At 48.7% G+C, this 15,718-nt stretch overlaps 2 protein-coding genes across 2 annotated transcripts; both read left to right on the top strand.

Annotated features, from left to right (window-relative positions):
* Positions 1–4,334: 4,334 nt before the first annotated feature.
* On the top strand, positions 4,335–11,456 carry LOC138731477 (sentrin-specific protease 2-like). Its single transcript, XM_069877420.1, has 11 exons — positions 4,335–4,463; positions 4,590–4,793; positions 4,918–5,000; positions 5,583–5,667; positions 6,793–6,888; positions 7,507–7,565; positions 8,100–8,197; positions 9,239–9,296; positions 10,431–10,482; positions 11,161–11,310; positions 11,406–11,456. Exons 1-11 carry the CDS (start codon positions 4,335–4,337, stop codon positions 11,454–11,456), a joined length of 1,065 nt encoding a protein of 354 aa, XP_069733521.1.
* A 905-nt stretch (positions 11,457–12,361) lies between these two features.
* On the top strand, positions 12,362–15,502 carry LOC138731476 (sentrin-specific protease 2-like). Its single transcript, XM_069877419.1, has 6 exons — positions 12,362–12,490; positions 12,617–12,820; positions 12,948–13,030; positions 13,516–13,600; positions 14,726–14,821; positions 15,440–15,502. Exons 1-6 carry the CDS (start codon positions 12,362–12,364, stop codon positions 15,500–15,502), a joined length of 660 nt encoding a protein of 219 aa, XP_069733520.1.
* The last annotated feature ends 216 nt before the right edge of the window (positions 15,503–15,718 follow it).

Genomic DNA, 15,718 nt, shown 5'->3' with positions numbered 1-15,718 from the left:
GCATGAGACAGGGTGTTTCTGTCAAGGGATTAAATGAAAATTGTGATTTTTCTGGTTTTTGCTGCACCGCAGGGGTCAAGCCTATGTGAAGCCACCAGTGCTTATTGAGAGTCCCCTGGAAGAACACAAACCTGAAGGAACCCTCTACCCGAGCGTCCCACGGAAGTCCGGTGAGTATCGCCGTGATTCATAGCTGTTCCCCTGCGCAGGAAGACTTCAAATCCATACACCATATTCCCCTAAGTCTCAAGAGCATAGATTGTGCTGAAGAGATTTGTCAGTGATGGTGTGCAATTAATCCATGTCTTTTTATAGTGAAATATGTACCAGGCAGCGTGTTTGTGCTGGTGTAGCTTCTGTCAGATCCTAGAATGGAATGAGCTGGAAAGAACGGGAAAGAAAGAGGAGGACAGCACCAGCCCCAACAGTAGCTACTGACTAAAATGCCTTTGGAAGAATTTTGGTGTACTGAAAAACTGTTCAAACTGGCCCTCAAGACACATTATTGTGCCAGTGATGTTTATGGCTGCAGATGTGACTCTGCCCCGTGCAGAACGTCACAGCACGTGGCTGTTTGCAGCAGCGGAGTGCGATATATTGCTGCTCGCCCTCAGGCACCCCTTGCTTGACTGGGAGTTGTCAGCCTTCAGTCCATTTCTAGTGCTGTGCGTGGCTATTTCAGTGACAGCAGAGCTTCGGAACGACGTCAGCTGACTGCACGGTACCACAGCAGGTACAGTTAGTGAGCTGAAGATGGGTAATTGCTGAAGGAGTTCCCTTCTGCAGAGTGGGCTCGTTAAAGTGGTTTGCTGACTGGTGGTTTCCTTTGGTGCCAGCACTGTGTTAGTGCTCTGCGTTTCATAGAATCATGGAATAGTTTAGGTTGGAAGGGACCTTAAAGCCCATCCAGTCCCACCCTTCGGCCATGGGCAGGGATACCTCCCACTGGACCAGGCTGCTCAGAGATGAGGTGCTCAGGGATCTGGTTTAGGAGTGGACAGGAATGGGTTGGATTTGATGATCTCAAAGGTGTTTTCCAACCAAACAATTCTATGATATTCTATGAAACTGCCCAAGTTCAAACTTCCTGACCGTGCAGTCTTCATTACAAGCTTTTTTTTGTATTTATCACCCAGGAAGCGAGGACTTTGTGCATCTGATGGTAAATGAAAGCTGGCTTCTTGTTCTCATAAGACTGCTTTTCTGTGCAGGTTTCAAAGATGGAGATGTTTGCAGCTCACAGGTGCCTCCGAGAGGAGATGTGACCAGGTAGAGTCTCTTGTAATCACTGTTCTCGTGTCATGGTGGTAAATGGAGTTTACTCCAGCTGGAGGCCAGTGACAAGTGGTGTCCCCCAGGGCTCAGTGCTGGGTTCAGCCCAGTTCAATGTCTTTATCAATGACCTGGAAGAAGGCATCGAGTGCTCCCTTATCAAGTTTGCCGATGACACTAAGCTGGATGGATGTGTGGATCTGCTGGAGGGTCGGGAGGCTCTGCAAAGGGATCTAAACAGGCTGGACCACTGGGCGGAGACCAATGGCATGAGGTTTAACAAGGCCAAATGCCAGGTCCTGCACTTGGGGCACAACAACCCTAAGCAGTGCTACAGACTGGGAGAAGCCTGGCTGGAAAGCTGCCTGGAGGAGAGGGACCTGGGGGCGTTGGTTGACAGCGACTGAACATGAGCCAGCAGTGTGCTCAGGTGGCCAAGAAGGCCAATGGCATCTTGGCCTGTATCAGAAATGGTGTGACCAGCAGGTCCAGGGAGGTTCTTCTCCCTCTGGACTCGGCACTGGTAAGACTGCTCCTCGAATCCTGGGTTCAGTTCTGGTCCCTCACCACAAGAAGGTTGTTGAGGCTCTGGAGCGAGTCCAGAGAAGAGCAACAAAGCTGGTGAAGGGGCTGGAGAACAAGGATTACGAGGAGTGACAGAGAGAGCTGGGGTTGTTTAGGCTGGAGAAGAGGAGGCTGAGGGGAGACCTCATTGCTCTCTACAACTACCTGAAGGGAGGTTGTGGAGAGGAGGGAGCTGGGCTCTTCTCCCAAGTGATGAGGGACAGGACAAGAGGGAACGGCCTCAAGCTCTGCCAGGGGAGGTTCGGGCTCAACATAAGTAAAAAATTCTTCACGGAAAGGGTTATTAGGCAATGGAATGGTCTGCCCAGGGAGGTGGTTGACTCGCCCACCCTGGAGGTGTTTAAGGTACAGGTGGATGAGGTACTGAGGGGCATGGTTTAGAGATTGGTGGGAATGGTTGGACTCGATGATCTGGTGGGTCTCTTCCAACCTGGTTATTCTGTGATTCTCTTTAACTCTGTGTGTGTCTCTTATCCAGAGCAATTCCATGGGACAGTACGGATACATAGCTCACTCCTCTCTCTTTTTCTCTCCCTCACCTCACAGGGTGGAAAACACTGTGGAGGATGGGAGGCCAGGGCAACTTGCCGCTGCAGAGGTAAGTTTGTGTTATTCGTGATTTCACTTCTTAAGCAAATGCAGCTCTTTGTGATCAGAAATGCTCGTCCTCCTCACTCACATATTGCTGAGTGAGTAATGTGTTTGTGGCGATTGGTTTGCTCAGGGAAAGAGGGAATGAGTGAGAAGTAGTGCTATCACCAAGGGGTTCCGGCTGTCCTTTGTTTAGTTTCTGGACTATCACAAGCACTATGCTCTTTCTCTTCTCCACGCTTAATGTTTTGGGCACAGCTTGGAAGTCTTGCACTCAGACTTAGTCGTCCTGCAAAGCTGGGCTGTGGTATCTTTAGTCCTGCCTTCTTTTGTGAGGTTGGCTCTACACTTCTGACTTTCATCTCTGCTTGGGATTGAGATCATACAGTTTTACTAGTGGAAATGGGAGCTGTTAATTTAAATCTCAATTTGATACGCACAGACGGAGGCTCTGCTGGGGTTCTTTAATGCCAAACTGACCTGGTGCCTCTCCTGCCTCTGCTTAGCTTTGAGGGCAGCGCTGCACGGCTGGAATGCATTCCTCAATAAAAAGTAACTTTGCGGATTGCTGGCTGGATGTGTGTACACAAATCCTTCCAATTTTATACATCAGCAAGATTTTCTGCACTATCACCTAGCAAAAAAGTGTGTTTCCTTGCTCACTTAATGTCCTTTTGCCCAACAGAACCAGAATGGATGCGACATCTCAGGAGATGGGTTATACGAATTACATCCAGCATCTGTTCCTTCCAGAAAATCACCCACCCTTGAGTTTGAAGCAAACAAATCCCCAGACTTGGGAAAAAAAGGAGATGACTTTCCTCCAATCACAGAGGTACCAAAGCTTATGCTTTGTTAGACAGGACACAGTGCTAGTGTCAGCAGTAAAGCTGATTATTAAGGATTTAATATGCTTACGTGCTCCTTCAGCTGAACTCACCTAAGAGTTTATGGGGCTTCTGCTACCAGGACAAAAGCTAGGCCAGGCTTAACAACACAGCAGTGCTAACCCGATTCACCTGGTTAAGAGGCAGAGCCTCTTAAATGATTTTGTCCTATCCTACTGTGTTGGTGGAACCTGAAAACTGAGCTTTGGCTGATCCATAGCGCTGCATTGCTTGGGGGCAGCTGGGGAGCAGAGCTGCGTGTGGGCCCTCAGGACCCCGCAGAGCCCTCTGTGTGTGCTGAGCCTTGCAGTAGCTGGAGGAGTTAACTTAGTTACACTGTTCAACGGGGAGTGGGAGTCCAGGTTCCCCTTTTTACCTGAATTTTGGCTGCTTTTATTCTTTGGAGTGCTGACCTAATTGACCACCTCTGGTTTTGCCTGTTGAGGAGAAAGGCAGAGGCTAACTTGTCCTTTCCAAGGGTTTACAAAGTCTGCTCAGTAGAAGGAAAACCAGGTGTTGTGCTTAATTTGCCAGCCCAGATGCAACCAAGAAGGGGACCTAGTGGTCTATTTGCATTTCTTATGCAGGCTTAGATGGCAACATCCATCTTGCAGATAGCTGGATGCACAGCGTGGACTTGTGGTTGCGTGACTCCAGTGTAGCTGCCTCAGTTTACCTTACGTAACCCTCAGCATGGCGAGGGCTGCAGCATCACGTGGGAAAGGGGTTCTCTCTACTTCTGTTAATTTTTCAGCTCCTTTAGTGTGTTTGGTGTCCACATGTTGGCTATCGGCTTTCTTTTGTGGAAACAAACTGGGGCAAAGCTGGGCTGTGAAGTTGAAAGTTGGGGTGCTGAACTGACAATGAAGTGCTGTTACTAACTTAGCAAAAAGCTAGTGCCTGAGATTCCTTGCAGGCTTTCTTGCAGCTGAAAGCTTGTTAGTGTGCTCATTACTGGATTTCATGAGTCCTTCCCCATTTAATTGTTTGGTTTAGGCCATGGAGAGAGAGATCGAGGCTGCATTTAGCCACGGGGATCCAAGTGATGTCCTTAGCAGTTCCTTCAAAATGGACATCACTCGTTTTGACATCTGCACGCTGCAGGAAGCTCACTGTCTCAATGATGAGGTAAAACTGGCCACAGCATGACGATATCTTCATTTGGAGCAAAGTCTCAAGGCCCTTGTTGCTGTATCATTCTTTTGGTAAGCTAGTGTCTGGTTTTACATCTCAAGCTTACTCTTTATGGTACAGATCATTCATTTTTACTTGAACCTTGTGAGTGCAAGGAGCAAGAAGGAAGAATACCCAGCAGTGCATGGTTTTAGTACTTTCTTCTATCTCAAATTAACTTCTGGTGGCTACGCAGCAGTGAAGAGATGGACAAGAGATGTTAATCTCTTCGAGCACGATATTGTGTTTGTGCCTGTCTACATGACCTACCATTTTACTCTTGCGGTGAGTAGAACTGGTTTTTCCTTGGGAATTGGATAGGGAGAGAAACCTGGTGACAAAAGCCGTGTCTGTTTTGACGTGTGTGCAGCAGAAGTTTGTGCTTTGTCTGACAATCTTGTAATCACAGGTCATCGACATGAGAAAAAAGACCATCGAATATTTTGATTCTGCAGCAGTCAACAGAAAGAACGAGATCTGTGAAACTCTGTTGTAAGTAACGGCTTGGGTGCGGCTTTCACGTTTTGAATTATCAGAAGGCTTTTGAACCTTGTCCAAACTTGTCACTGGAACACAACTGCAAGTTTCCACATTTCTTTTAGATAACGAAGCAGGAATCTTTGCCTTGCTGTGAGTCGTGTGACATTGGCTACTTAGCTTGTACCACACAGTCCCCTCCAGTCAGGGCCTTGGGTACCTGGGTTCTGCCACCTTCCCACCACACACACGCACACACAGCCTCGCTGCCAAATACACGGTAGCCTGGTGCCACCTGTACTGACCCTGTTAGGAGCAAATGCAACTGGGCTTTAAGGAGTGAGCTTATGCTTTTGTGGAAGCCTCTGTTGGAATCACTGGTCTCATTCCTGACTAGTAAACTTTAACTCGCAGCCTCTCATTATGTCTGTAAATGTAAGACTTGGATTTTTCCTCTGAAAGCATTAAGTCAGCTGCTGTATGGATGCTCTGACGCAGTGCTGGCCTGCTGCTCAGCTCCCCGTGATCCTACAGCAGCTCTGTTTTTGTTGACCTGCATTTTAGAGGCAAAGAGTTATTTTGATTTGCTCTCAACAGCAAATACCTACAAGAAGAAAGTCAGCAAAAAAGGCACCTGGAGCTCGATCGTTCGGAGTGGACGCTTCGCAGCATGCGGTCACATGTACGTGAGCACTTCTGGGATGTGAAATGTGAACTCTCAACTCCTTCTTCATAGAGGTCTTGACACTCTCTAAGTCCAAGCTTTTAGAAAAGAGCCATATGCATCTCATGTTCTTACGGTGCCACCTTAGGCTGCAGCTGACCCAGGAAACCATGGAATCGCAGAGTGGTTTGTGTCAGGAGGGACCTTAAATCCCGTCCAGTTCCAGCCCCTGCCATGGCCAGGGACACCTTCCACACCAGCTTACTCAAAGCACCATCCAACCTGGTCTTAACCATGCTGGGATGAAATCTTTCAGCATAACCTCTCCTTGCTAGATGTATGCTTCAGTTTTTCTATTTAGTCTGCCGTATTCAGGTGAATCTGACTTTTCCCCAACTTCCCAAGACAAACTTAATCAGTTTAGCACTTGTTGGCGAACACAGGCTTTGGAAATGTGTTTGGAATTTGGGATAATTATTCTGGTTGGGAGCACAAGTCCTGGTGTGTGACAAAGCAGAGGGTTGAGTGGGTGTTTCCCTGAGTTGGGCTCCATGAAAGCTGGGGAGGGGCTTACCAAGGGCATGGAGCGATAGGGCAAGGGGGGATGGCTTTAAATTGGAAGGGAGAAGATTTTTGTCCTAATGTGCAATCCAAATTCCTCATGATGAGGGCAGTGAGGCCCTGGCCCAGGTTGCCCAGCGCAGTGTTGGCTGCCCCATCCCTGGAGGTGTTCAAGGCCAGGCTGGATGGGGCTTGAAGCAGCCTGATCCAGTGGGAGGTGTCCCTGCCCAAGGCAGGGGTGGGACTGGGTGGGCTTTGAGGCCCCTTCCAACCCAAACCATTCCATGATTACTTAGTCTCTTCTAAAATTGTGGAGAGAGAGAATTTGACTCCTGTATCTTGGGTCTGCCGGAGCAGGGAGGGCATCTTTCTTAGGAGGCTGCTCTCCCTTCTCAGCCTGCCAAGAACTTGGATTGTAACACCCAAGTGAAGAGCTGATGTGTGGTCAATCAGGTCTGTTCCTTGAGTTGTGTGATGGTGATTGGATTGTCCCAAGTGTCTGTTAGGATGGGTAACAAGTAGTGCTTCCAAACTGCCTCTCTTTTACGGTATTGGAAAATTCTGCTTCTTTGCATTCATTAGGAAATCCCTCAGCAAGAAAATGGAGATGACTGTGGAGTTTTTGTATGCAAGTATGCAGATTACATCAGCCGAGACAGACCATTAACTTTTACACAGGTGAGTGGGAGTTCAAACTGGCTCCAGACATCTTTGCTCAGATACAAGAGCCAGGGAATGTTAGAGATTCCTAGACTGTCCTGAGCTGGAAGGGACCCACAAGGCTTATTGAGTCCAAGTCCTGTCCCTGCACAGGACACCCCAACATTCCCACCGTGGGGCTGAGGGCGTTGGCCAAAGCCTTCTGGAATATTGTCAGGCTGTGACTGCTTCCCTGGGAGCTGTTCCAGGGCTCCACCACCCTCTTGGGGAAGAACCTTCTCCCCGTGCTCAACCTAACCCTCCCGTGGCATCTTCCTGCCATTGCATCGGGTCCCGAGTTCCACAGCAGCTGCTGATTGTGCCTGGAGCAGGGATGGTGGTTCTATCCCTTGCTCTGGTGTTGGTGCGTAGCTGGTGGGGTTGGAGCTCCACGGTGGCCTTGGAAGGGCAGAGCTGTGTTCTCTATCCTTATATCTGGTGTCTGCTATCTAATTCACTTCATGCGATGCCGCAGGTGGTGGGTTTTGGATACCTGGCCCTTATATCTTCTGGAGAAATGGATTTTCTGCTTTGAGATGTTTGTGCCTATTTTCTGCCTTGACTTTGTGTTTAAAGGATTTTTCCTTTTCTTTCCAGAGTGATATCCCTTACTTCCGGAAGAGGATGGTCTGGGAGATCATCCACCATCAGCTGCTGTGAGCCATTGTCTTAGCTGACAGGAAGGCTGGGGAGAGGCCCTTCATCAGGAAGGGCTGGGATTGGGCAAAGGGGACCAGTTTTCAGCCAAAAGAGGGGAGATGGAGATGAGATCGTAGGGAGAAATATTTTGCTGTTATTATGGGGAGGCCCTGGCCCAGGTTGCCCAGCGCAGTGGTGGCTGCCGCATCCCTGGAGGTGTTCAAGGCCAGGTTGGATGGGGCTTGAAGCAGTCTGGTCCAGTGGGAAGTGTCTCTGCCCAAGGCAGGGGTGGGACTGGGTGGGCTTTGAGGCCCCTTCCAACCCAAACCATTCCATGATTACTTAGTCTCTTCTAAAATTGTGGAGAGAGAAAATTTGACTCCTGCATCTTGGGTCTGCCTGAGCTGACTGTAGCCAAGCCTCTGAATGGAAGCTGCCTCCTTGTGGAAATACCCTTTGCATTTTGTCATGACAGCAGTGCATGAGACAGGGTGTTTCTGTCAAGGGATTAAATGAAAATTGTGATTTTTCTGGTTTTTGCTGCACCGCAGGGGTCAAGCCTATGTGAAGCCACCAGTGCTTATTGAGAGTCCCCTGGAAGAACACAAACCTGAAGGAACCCTCTACCCGAGCGTCCCACGGAAGTCCGGTGAGTATCGCCGTGATTCATAGCTGTTCCCCTGCGCAGGAAGACTTCAAATCCATACACCATATTCCCCTAAGTCTCAAGAGCATAGATTGTGCTGAAGAGATTTGTCAGTGATGGTGTGCAATTAATCCATGTCTTTTTATAGTGAAATATGTACCAGGCAGCGTGTTTGTGCTGGTGTAGCTTCTGTCAGATCCTAGAATGGAATGAGCTGGAAAGAACGGGAAAGAAAGAGGAGGACAGCACCAGCCCCAACAGTAGCTACTGACTAAAATGCCTTTGGAAGAATTTTGGTGTACTGAAAAACTGTTCAAACTGGCCCTCAAGACACATTATTGTGCCAGTGATGTTTATGGCTGCAGATGTGACTCTGCCCCGTGCAGAACGTCACAGCACGTGGCTGTTTGCAGCAGCGGAGTGCGATATATTGCTGCTCGCCCTCAGGCACCCCTTGCTTGACTGGGAGTTGTCAGCCTTCAGTCCATTTCTAGTGCTGTGCGTGGCTATTTCAGTGACAGCAGAGCTTCGGAACGACGTCAGCTGACTGCACGGTACCACAGCAGGTACAGTTAGTGAGCTGAAGATGGGTAATTGCTGAAGGAGTTCCCTTCTGCAGAGTGGGCTCGTTAAAGTGGTTTGCTGACTGGTGGTTTCCTTTGGTGCCAGCACTGTGTTAGTGCTCTGCGTTTCATAGAATCATGGAATAGTTTAGGTTGGAAGGGACCTTAAAGCCCATCCAGTCCCACCCTTCGGCCATGGGCAGGGATACCTCCCACTGGACCAGGCTGCTCAGAGATGAGGTGCTCAGGGATCTGGTTTAGGAGTGGACAGGAATGGGTTGGATTTGATGATCTCAAAGGTGTTTTCCAACCAAACAATTCTATGATATTCTATGAAACTGCCCAAGTTCAAACTTCCTGACCGTGCAGTCTTCATTACAAGCTTTTTTTTGTATTTATCACCCAGGAAGCGAGGACTTTGTGCATCTGATGGTAAATGAAAGCTGGCTTCTTGTTCTCATAAGACTGCTTTTCTGTGCAGGTTTCAAAGATGGAGATGTTTGCAGCTCACAGGTGCCTCCGAGAGGAGATGTGACCAGGTAGAGTCTCTTGTAATCACTGTTCTCGTGTCATGGTGGTAAATGGAGTTTACTCCAGCTGGAGGCCAGTGACAAGTGGTGTCCCCCAGGGCTCAGTGCTGGGTTCAGCCCAGTTCAATGTCTTTATCAATGACCTGGAAGAAGGCATCGAGTGCTCCCTTATCAAGTTTGCCGATGACACTAAGCTGGATGGATGTGTGGATCTGCTGGAGGGTCGGGAGGCTCTGCAAAGGGATCTAAACAGGCTGGACCGCTGGGCGGAGACCAATGGCATGAGGTTTAACAAGGCCAAATGCCAGGTCCTGCACTTGGGGCACAACAACCCTAAGCAGTGCTACAGACTGGGAGAAGCCTGGCTGGAAAGCTGCCTGGAGGAGAGGGACCTGGGGGCGTTGGTTGACAGCGACTGAACATGAGCCAGCAGTGTGCTCAGGTGGCCAAGAAGGCCAATGGCATCTTGGCCTGTATCAGAAATGGTGTGACCAGCAGGTCCAGGGAGGTTCTTCTCCCTCTGGACTCGGCACTGGTAAGACTGCTCCTCGAATCCTGGGTTCAGTTCTGGTCCCTCACCACAAGAAGGTTGTTGAGGCTCTGGAGCGAGTCCAGAGAAGAGCAACAAAGCTGGTGAAGGGGCTGGAGAACAAGGATTACGAGGAGTGACAGAGAGAGCTGGGGTTGTTTAGGCTGGAGAAGAGGAGGCTGAGGGGAGACCTCATTGCTCTCTACAACTACCTGAAGGGAGGTTGTGGAGAGGAGGGAGCTGGGCTCTTCTCCCAAGTGATGAGGGACAGGACAAGAGGGAACGGCCTCAAGCTCTGCCAGGGGAGGTTCGGGCTCAACATAAGTAAAAAATTCTTCACGGAAAGGGTTATTAGGCAATGGAATGGTCTGCCCAGGGAGGTGGTTGACTCGCCCACCCTGGAGGTGTTTAAGGTACAGGTGGATGAGGTACTGAGGGGCATGGTTTAGAGATTGGTGGGAATGGTTGGACTCGATGATCTGGTGGGTCTCTTCCAACCTGGTTATTCTGTGATTCTCTTTAACTCTGTGTGTGTCTCTTATCCAGAGCAATTCCATGGGACAGTACGGATACATAGCTCACTCCTCTCTCTTTTTCTCTCCCTCACCTCACAGGGTGGAAAACACTGTGGAGGATGGGAGGCCAGGGCAACTTGCCGCTGCAGAGGTAAGTTTGTGTTATTCGTGATTTCACTTCTTAAGCAAATGCAGCTCTTTGTGATCAGAAATGCTCGTCCTCCTCACTCACATATTGCTGAGTGAGTAATGTGTTTGTGGCGATTGGTTTGCTCAGGGAAAGAGGGAATGAGTGAGAAGTAGTGCTATCACCAAGGGGTTCCGGCTGTCCTTTGTTTAGTTTCTGGACTATCACAAGCACTATGCTCTTTCTCTTCTCCACGCTTAATGTTTTGGGCACAGCTTGGAAGTCTTGCACTCAGACTTAGTCGTCCTGCAAAGCTGGGCTGTGGTATCTTTAGTCCTGCCTTCTTTTGTGAGGTTGGCTCTACACTTCTGACTTTCATCTCTGCTTGGGATTGAGATCACACAGTTTTACTAGTGGAAATGGGAGCTGTTAATTTAAATCTCAATTTGATACGCACAGACGGAGGCTCTGCTGGGGTTCTTTAATGCCAAACTGACCTGGTGCCTCTCCTGCCTCTGCTTAGCTTTGAGGGCAGCGCTGCACGGCTGGAATGCATTCCTCAATAAAAAGTAACTTTGCGGATTGCTGGCTGGATGTGTGTACACAAATCCTTCCAATTTTATACATCAGCAAGATTTTCTGCACTATCACCTAGCAAAAAAGTGTGTTTCCTTGCTCACTTAATGTCCTTTTGCCCAACAGAACCAGAATGGATGCGACATCTCAGGAGATGGGTTATACGAATTACATCCAGCATCTGTTCCTTCCAGAAAATCACCCACCCTTGAGTTTGAAGCAAACAAATCCCCAGACTTGGGAAAAAAAGGAGATGACTTTCCTCCAATCACAGAGGTACCAAAGCTTATGCTTTGTTAGACAGGACACAGTGCTAGTGTCAGCAGTAAAGCTGATTATTAAGGATTTAATATGCTTACGTGCTCCTTCAGCTGAACTCACCTAAGAGTTTATGGGGCTTCTGCTACCAGGACAAAAGCTAGGCCAGGCTTAACAACACAGCAGTGCTAACCCGATTCACCTGGTTAAGAGGCAGAGCCTCTTAAATGATTTTGTCCTATCCTACTGTGTTGGTGGAACCTGAAAACTGAGCTTTGGCTGATCCATAGCGCTGCATTGCTTGGGGGCAGCTGGGGAGCAGAGCTGCGTGTGGGCCCTCAGGACCCCGCAGAGCCCTCTGTGTGTGCTGAGCCTTGCAGTAGCTGGAGGAGTTAACTTAGTTACACTGTTCAACGGGGAGTGGGAGTCCAGGTTCCCCTTTTTACCTGAATTTTGGCTGCTTTTATTCTTTGGAGTGCTGACCTAATTGACCACCTCTGGTTTTGCCTGTTGAGGAGAAAGGCAGAGGATAACTTGTCCTTTCCAAGGGTTTACAAATTCTGCTCAGTAGAAGGAAAACCAGGTGTTGTGCTTAATTTGCCAGCCCAGATTCAACCAAGAAGGGGACCTAGTGGTCTATTTGCATTTCTTACGCAGGCTTAGATGGCAACATCCATCTTGCAGATAGCTGGATGCACAACGTGGACTTGTGGTTGTGTGACTCCAGTGTAGCTGCCTCAGTTTACCTTACGTAACCCTCAGCATGGCGAGGGCTGCAGCATCACGTGGGAAAGGGGTTCTCTCCACTTCTGTTAATTTTTCAGCTCCTTTAGTGTGTTTGGTGTCCACATGTTGGCTATCGGCTTCCTTTTGTGAAAACAAACTGGGGCAAAGCTGGGCTGTGAAGTTGAAAGTTGGGGTGCTGAACTGACAATGAAGTGCTGTTACTAACTTAGCAAAAAGCTAGTGCCTGAGATTCATTGCAGGCTTTCTTGCAGCTGAAAGCTTGTTAGTGTGCTCATTACTGGATTTCATGAGTCCTTCCCCATTTAATTGTTTGGTTTAGGCCATGGAGAGAGAGATCGAGGCCGCATTTAGCCGCGGGAATCCAAATGATGTCCTTAGCAGTGCCTTCGAAATGGACATCATTCGTCTTGACATCTGGAGGCTGAAGGGATCTCGCTGGCTCAGTGCTCAGGTAAAACTGACCAAAGCATGACGATATCTTCATCCGGCGCAAAGCCTCATGGCCGTTGTTGCTGTATCATTCTTTTGGTAAGCTAGTGTCTTGTTTTACATCTCAAGCTTACTCTTTATGGTACAGATCATTCATTTTTACTTGAACCTTGTCACTGAAAGAAGCAAGAAGGAAAAGTATCCTGCAGTTCAAGCTTTTACGATTTACTTCTATTGCAAACTAGCTACTCGTGGCTATGCAGCAGTGAAGAAATATACCGAAGATGTTAATCTCTTCACGAAGCATATTGTGTTTGTACCTGTCTTCATGAACTGCCATTTTACTCTTGCGGTGAGTCAAACTGGTTTTTCGTTTGGAATTGGACAGGGAGAGAAACCTGGTGACAAAAGCCGTGTCTGTTTTGACGTGTGTGCAGTGGAAGTTTGTGCTTTGTCTGACAGTCCCTTTGTAATCACAGGTCATCGACATGAGAAAAAAGACAATCAAATATTTTGATTCTGCAGCAGTAAAAAGAAAGAAGGAGATCTGTGAAACTCTATTGTAAGTAATGGCTTTGGTGCGGCTTTCAAGTTGTGAATTATCAGAAGGCTTTTGGACCTTGTCCAAACTTGTCACTGGAACACAACTGCAAGTTTCCACATTTCTTTTAGATAACGAAGCAGGAATCTTTGCCTTGCTGTGAGTCGTGTGACATTGGCTTCTTAGCTTGTACCACACAGTCCCCTCCAGTCAGGGCCTTGGGTACATGGGTTCTGCCACCTTCCCACCACACACACGCACACACAGCCTCGCTGCCAAATACACGGTAGCCTGGTGCCACCTGTACTGACCCTGTTAGTAGCGAATGCAACTGGGCTTTAAGGAGTGAGCTTATGCTTTTGTGGAAGCCTCTGTTGGAATCACTGGTCTCATTCCTGACTAGTAAACTTTAACTCGCAGCCTCTTATTTTGTCCATAAATTTAAGCTCTGTTTTTGTTGACCTACATTTTAGAGGCAAAGAGTTATTTTGATTTGCTCTCAACAGCAAATACCTACAAGAAGAAAGTCAGCAAAAAAGGCACCTGGAGCTCGATCGTTCAGAGTGGACGCTTCGCAGCATGCGGTCACATGTACGTGAGCACTTCTGGGATGTGAAATGTGAACTCTCAACTCCTTCTTCATAGAGGTCTTGACACTCTCTAAGTCCAAGCTTTTAGAAAAGAGCCATATGCATCTCATGTTCTTACGGTGCCACCTTAGGCTGCGGCTGACCCAGGAAACCATGGAATCGCAGAGTGGTTTGTGTCAGGAGGGACCTTAAATCCCATCCAGTTCCAGCCCCTGCCATGGCCAGGGACACCTTCCACACCAGCTTACTCAAAGCACCATCCAACCTGGTCTTAACCATGCTGGGATGAAATCTTTCAGCATGACCTCTCCTTGCTGGATGCATGCTTCAGTTTTTCTATTTAGTCTGCCGTGTTCAGGTGAATCTGACCTTGCCCCCACTTACCAAGAATAACTTAATCAGTATAGCTCTTTTTGGCGAACACAGGCTTTGGAAATGTGTTTGGAATTTGGGATAATTATTCTGGTTGGGAGCACAAGTCCTGGTGTGTGACAAAGCAGAGGGTTGAGTGGGTGTTTCCCTGAGTTGGGCTCCATGAAAGCTGGGGAGGGGCTTACCAAGGGCATGGAGCGATAGGGCAAGGGGGGATGGCTTTAAATTGGAAGGGGGAAGATTTTCGTCCTAATGTGCAATCCAAATTCCTCATGATGAGGGCAGTGAGGCCCTGGCCCAGGTTGCCCAGCTCAGTGTTGGCTGCCCCATCCCTGGAGGTGTTCAAGGCCAGGCTGGATGGGGCTTGAAGCAGCCTGATCCAGTGGGAGGTGTCCCTGCCCAAGGCAGGGGTGGGACTGGGTGGGCTTTGAGGCCCCTTCCAACCCAAACCATTCCATGATTACTTAGTCTCTTCTAAAATTGTGGAGAGAGAGAATTTAACTCCTGTATCTTGGGTCTGCCGGAGCAGGGAGGGCATCTTTCTTAGGAGGCTGCTCTCCCTTCTCAGCCTGCCAAGAACTTGGATTGTAACACCCAAGTGAAGAGCTGATGTGTGGTCAATCAGGTCTGTTCCTTGAGTTGTGTGATGGTGAATGGATTGTCCCAAGTGTCTGTTAGGATGGGTAACAAGTAGTGCTTCCAAACTGCCTCTCTTTTACGGTATTGGAAAATTCTGCTTCTTTGCATTCATTAGGAAATCCCTCAGCAAGAAAATGGAGATGACTGTGGAGTTTTTGTATGCAAGTATGCAGATTACATCAGCCGAGACAGACCATTAACTTTTACACAGGTGAGTGGGAGTTCAAACTGGCTCCAGACATCTTTGCTCAGATACAAGAGCCAGGGAATGTTAGAGATTCCTAGACTGTCCTGAGCTGGAAGGGACCCACAAGGCTTATTGAGTCCAAGTGCTGTCCCTGCACAGGACACCCCAACATTCCCACCGTGGGGCTGAGGGCGTTGGCCAAAGCCTTCTGGAATATTGTCAGGCTGTGACTGCTTCCCTGGGAGCTGTTCCAGGGCTCCACCACCCTCTTGGGGAAGAACCTTCTCCCCGTGCTCAACCTAACCCTCCCGTGGCATCTTCCTGCCATTGCATCGGGTCCCAAGTTCCACAGCAGCTGCTGATTGTGCCTGGAGCAGGGATGGTGGTTCTATCCCTTGCTCTGGTGTTGGTGCGTAGCTGGTGGGGTTGGAGCTCCACGGTGGCCTTGGAAGGGCAGAGCTGTGTTCTCTATCCTTATATCTGGTGTCTGCTACCTACTTCACTACACGAGATGCCACAGGTGGTGGGGTTTGGATACCTGGCCCTTATGTCTTCTGGAGAAGTGGGTTTTCCCCTGTTAGATGTTTGTGCCTATTTTCTGCCTTGACTTTGTGTTTAAAGGATTTTTCCTTTTCTTTCCAGAGTGACATGCCGTACTTCAGAAAGAGGATGGTCTGGGAGATCATCCACCAGCAGCTGCTGTAAGAGGTGTCCGATGAGAGCAGCACTGTGATCACCTCAAGGTGACTGATAAGGCTTTTAGTTATTTTTCGAATACTTTATTTGGATGGGTAGTAGGCACACAAATTTTCCTCTTTAGGCTATGCAGTAGTGGTTAAGGAGGGGTGGTGGTTTCCCGGTTATGGAGGCAGTAACTCTTGTTGCTGTTAGCTAAGGCACCTGACAACACACAAGCAGAAA

This window comes from Phaenicophaeus curvirostris, chromosome 27, assembly GCF_032191515.1.
Source record: "Phaenicophaeus curvirostris isolate KB17595 chromosome 27, BPBGC_Pcur_1.0, whole genome shotgun sequence".
Taxonomy (NCBI): domain Eukaryota; kingdom Metazoa; phylum Chordata; class Aves; order Cuculiformes; family Cuculidae; genus Phaenicophaeus; species Phaenicophaeus curvirostris.
The sequence above is the reverse complement of the archived record's forward strand: the minus strand, read 5'-3'. Positions and strand labels throughout refer to the sequence as shown.

Coding starts and splice junctions, on each gene's coding strand:
- LOC138731476 (XM_069877419.1), top strand. CDS start 12,362: ATGGAGAGAGAGATCGAGGCCGCATTTAGCCGCGGGAATCCAAATGAT. Junction 12,491..12,616: donor CTCGCTGGCTCAGTGCTCAG/GTAAAACTGACC, acceptor TTTATGGTACAG/ATCATTCATTTTTACTTGAA. Junction 13,601..14,725: donor TTCGCAGCATGCGGTCACAT/GTACGTGAGCAC, acceptor TGCATTCATTAG/GAAATCCCTCAGCAAGAAAA.
- LOC138731477 (XM_069877420.1), top strand. CDS start 4,335: ATGGAGAGAGAGATCGAGGCTGCATTTAGCCACGGGGATCCAAGTGAT. Junction 4,464..4,589: donor CTCACTGTCTCAATGATGAG/GTAAAACTGGCC, acceptor TTTATGGTACAG/ATCATTCATTTTTACTTGAA. Junction 8,198..9,238: donor GAGCGTCCCACGGAAGTCCG/GTGAGTATCGCC, acceptor TTTTCTGTGCAG/GTTTCAAAGATGGAGATGTT.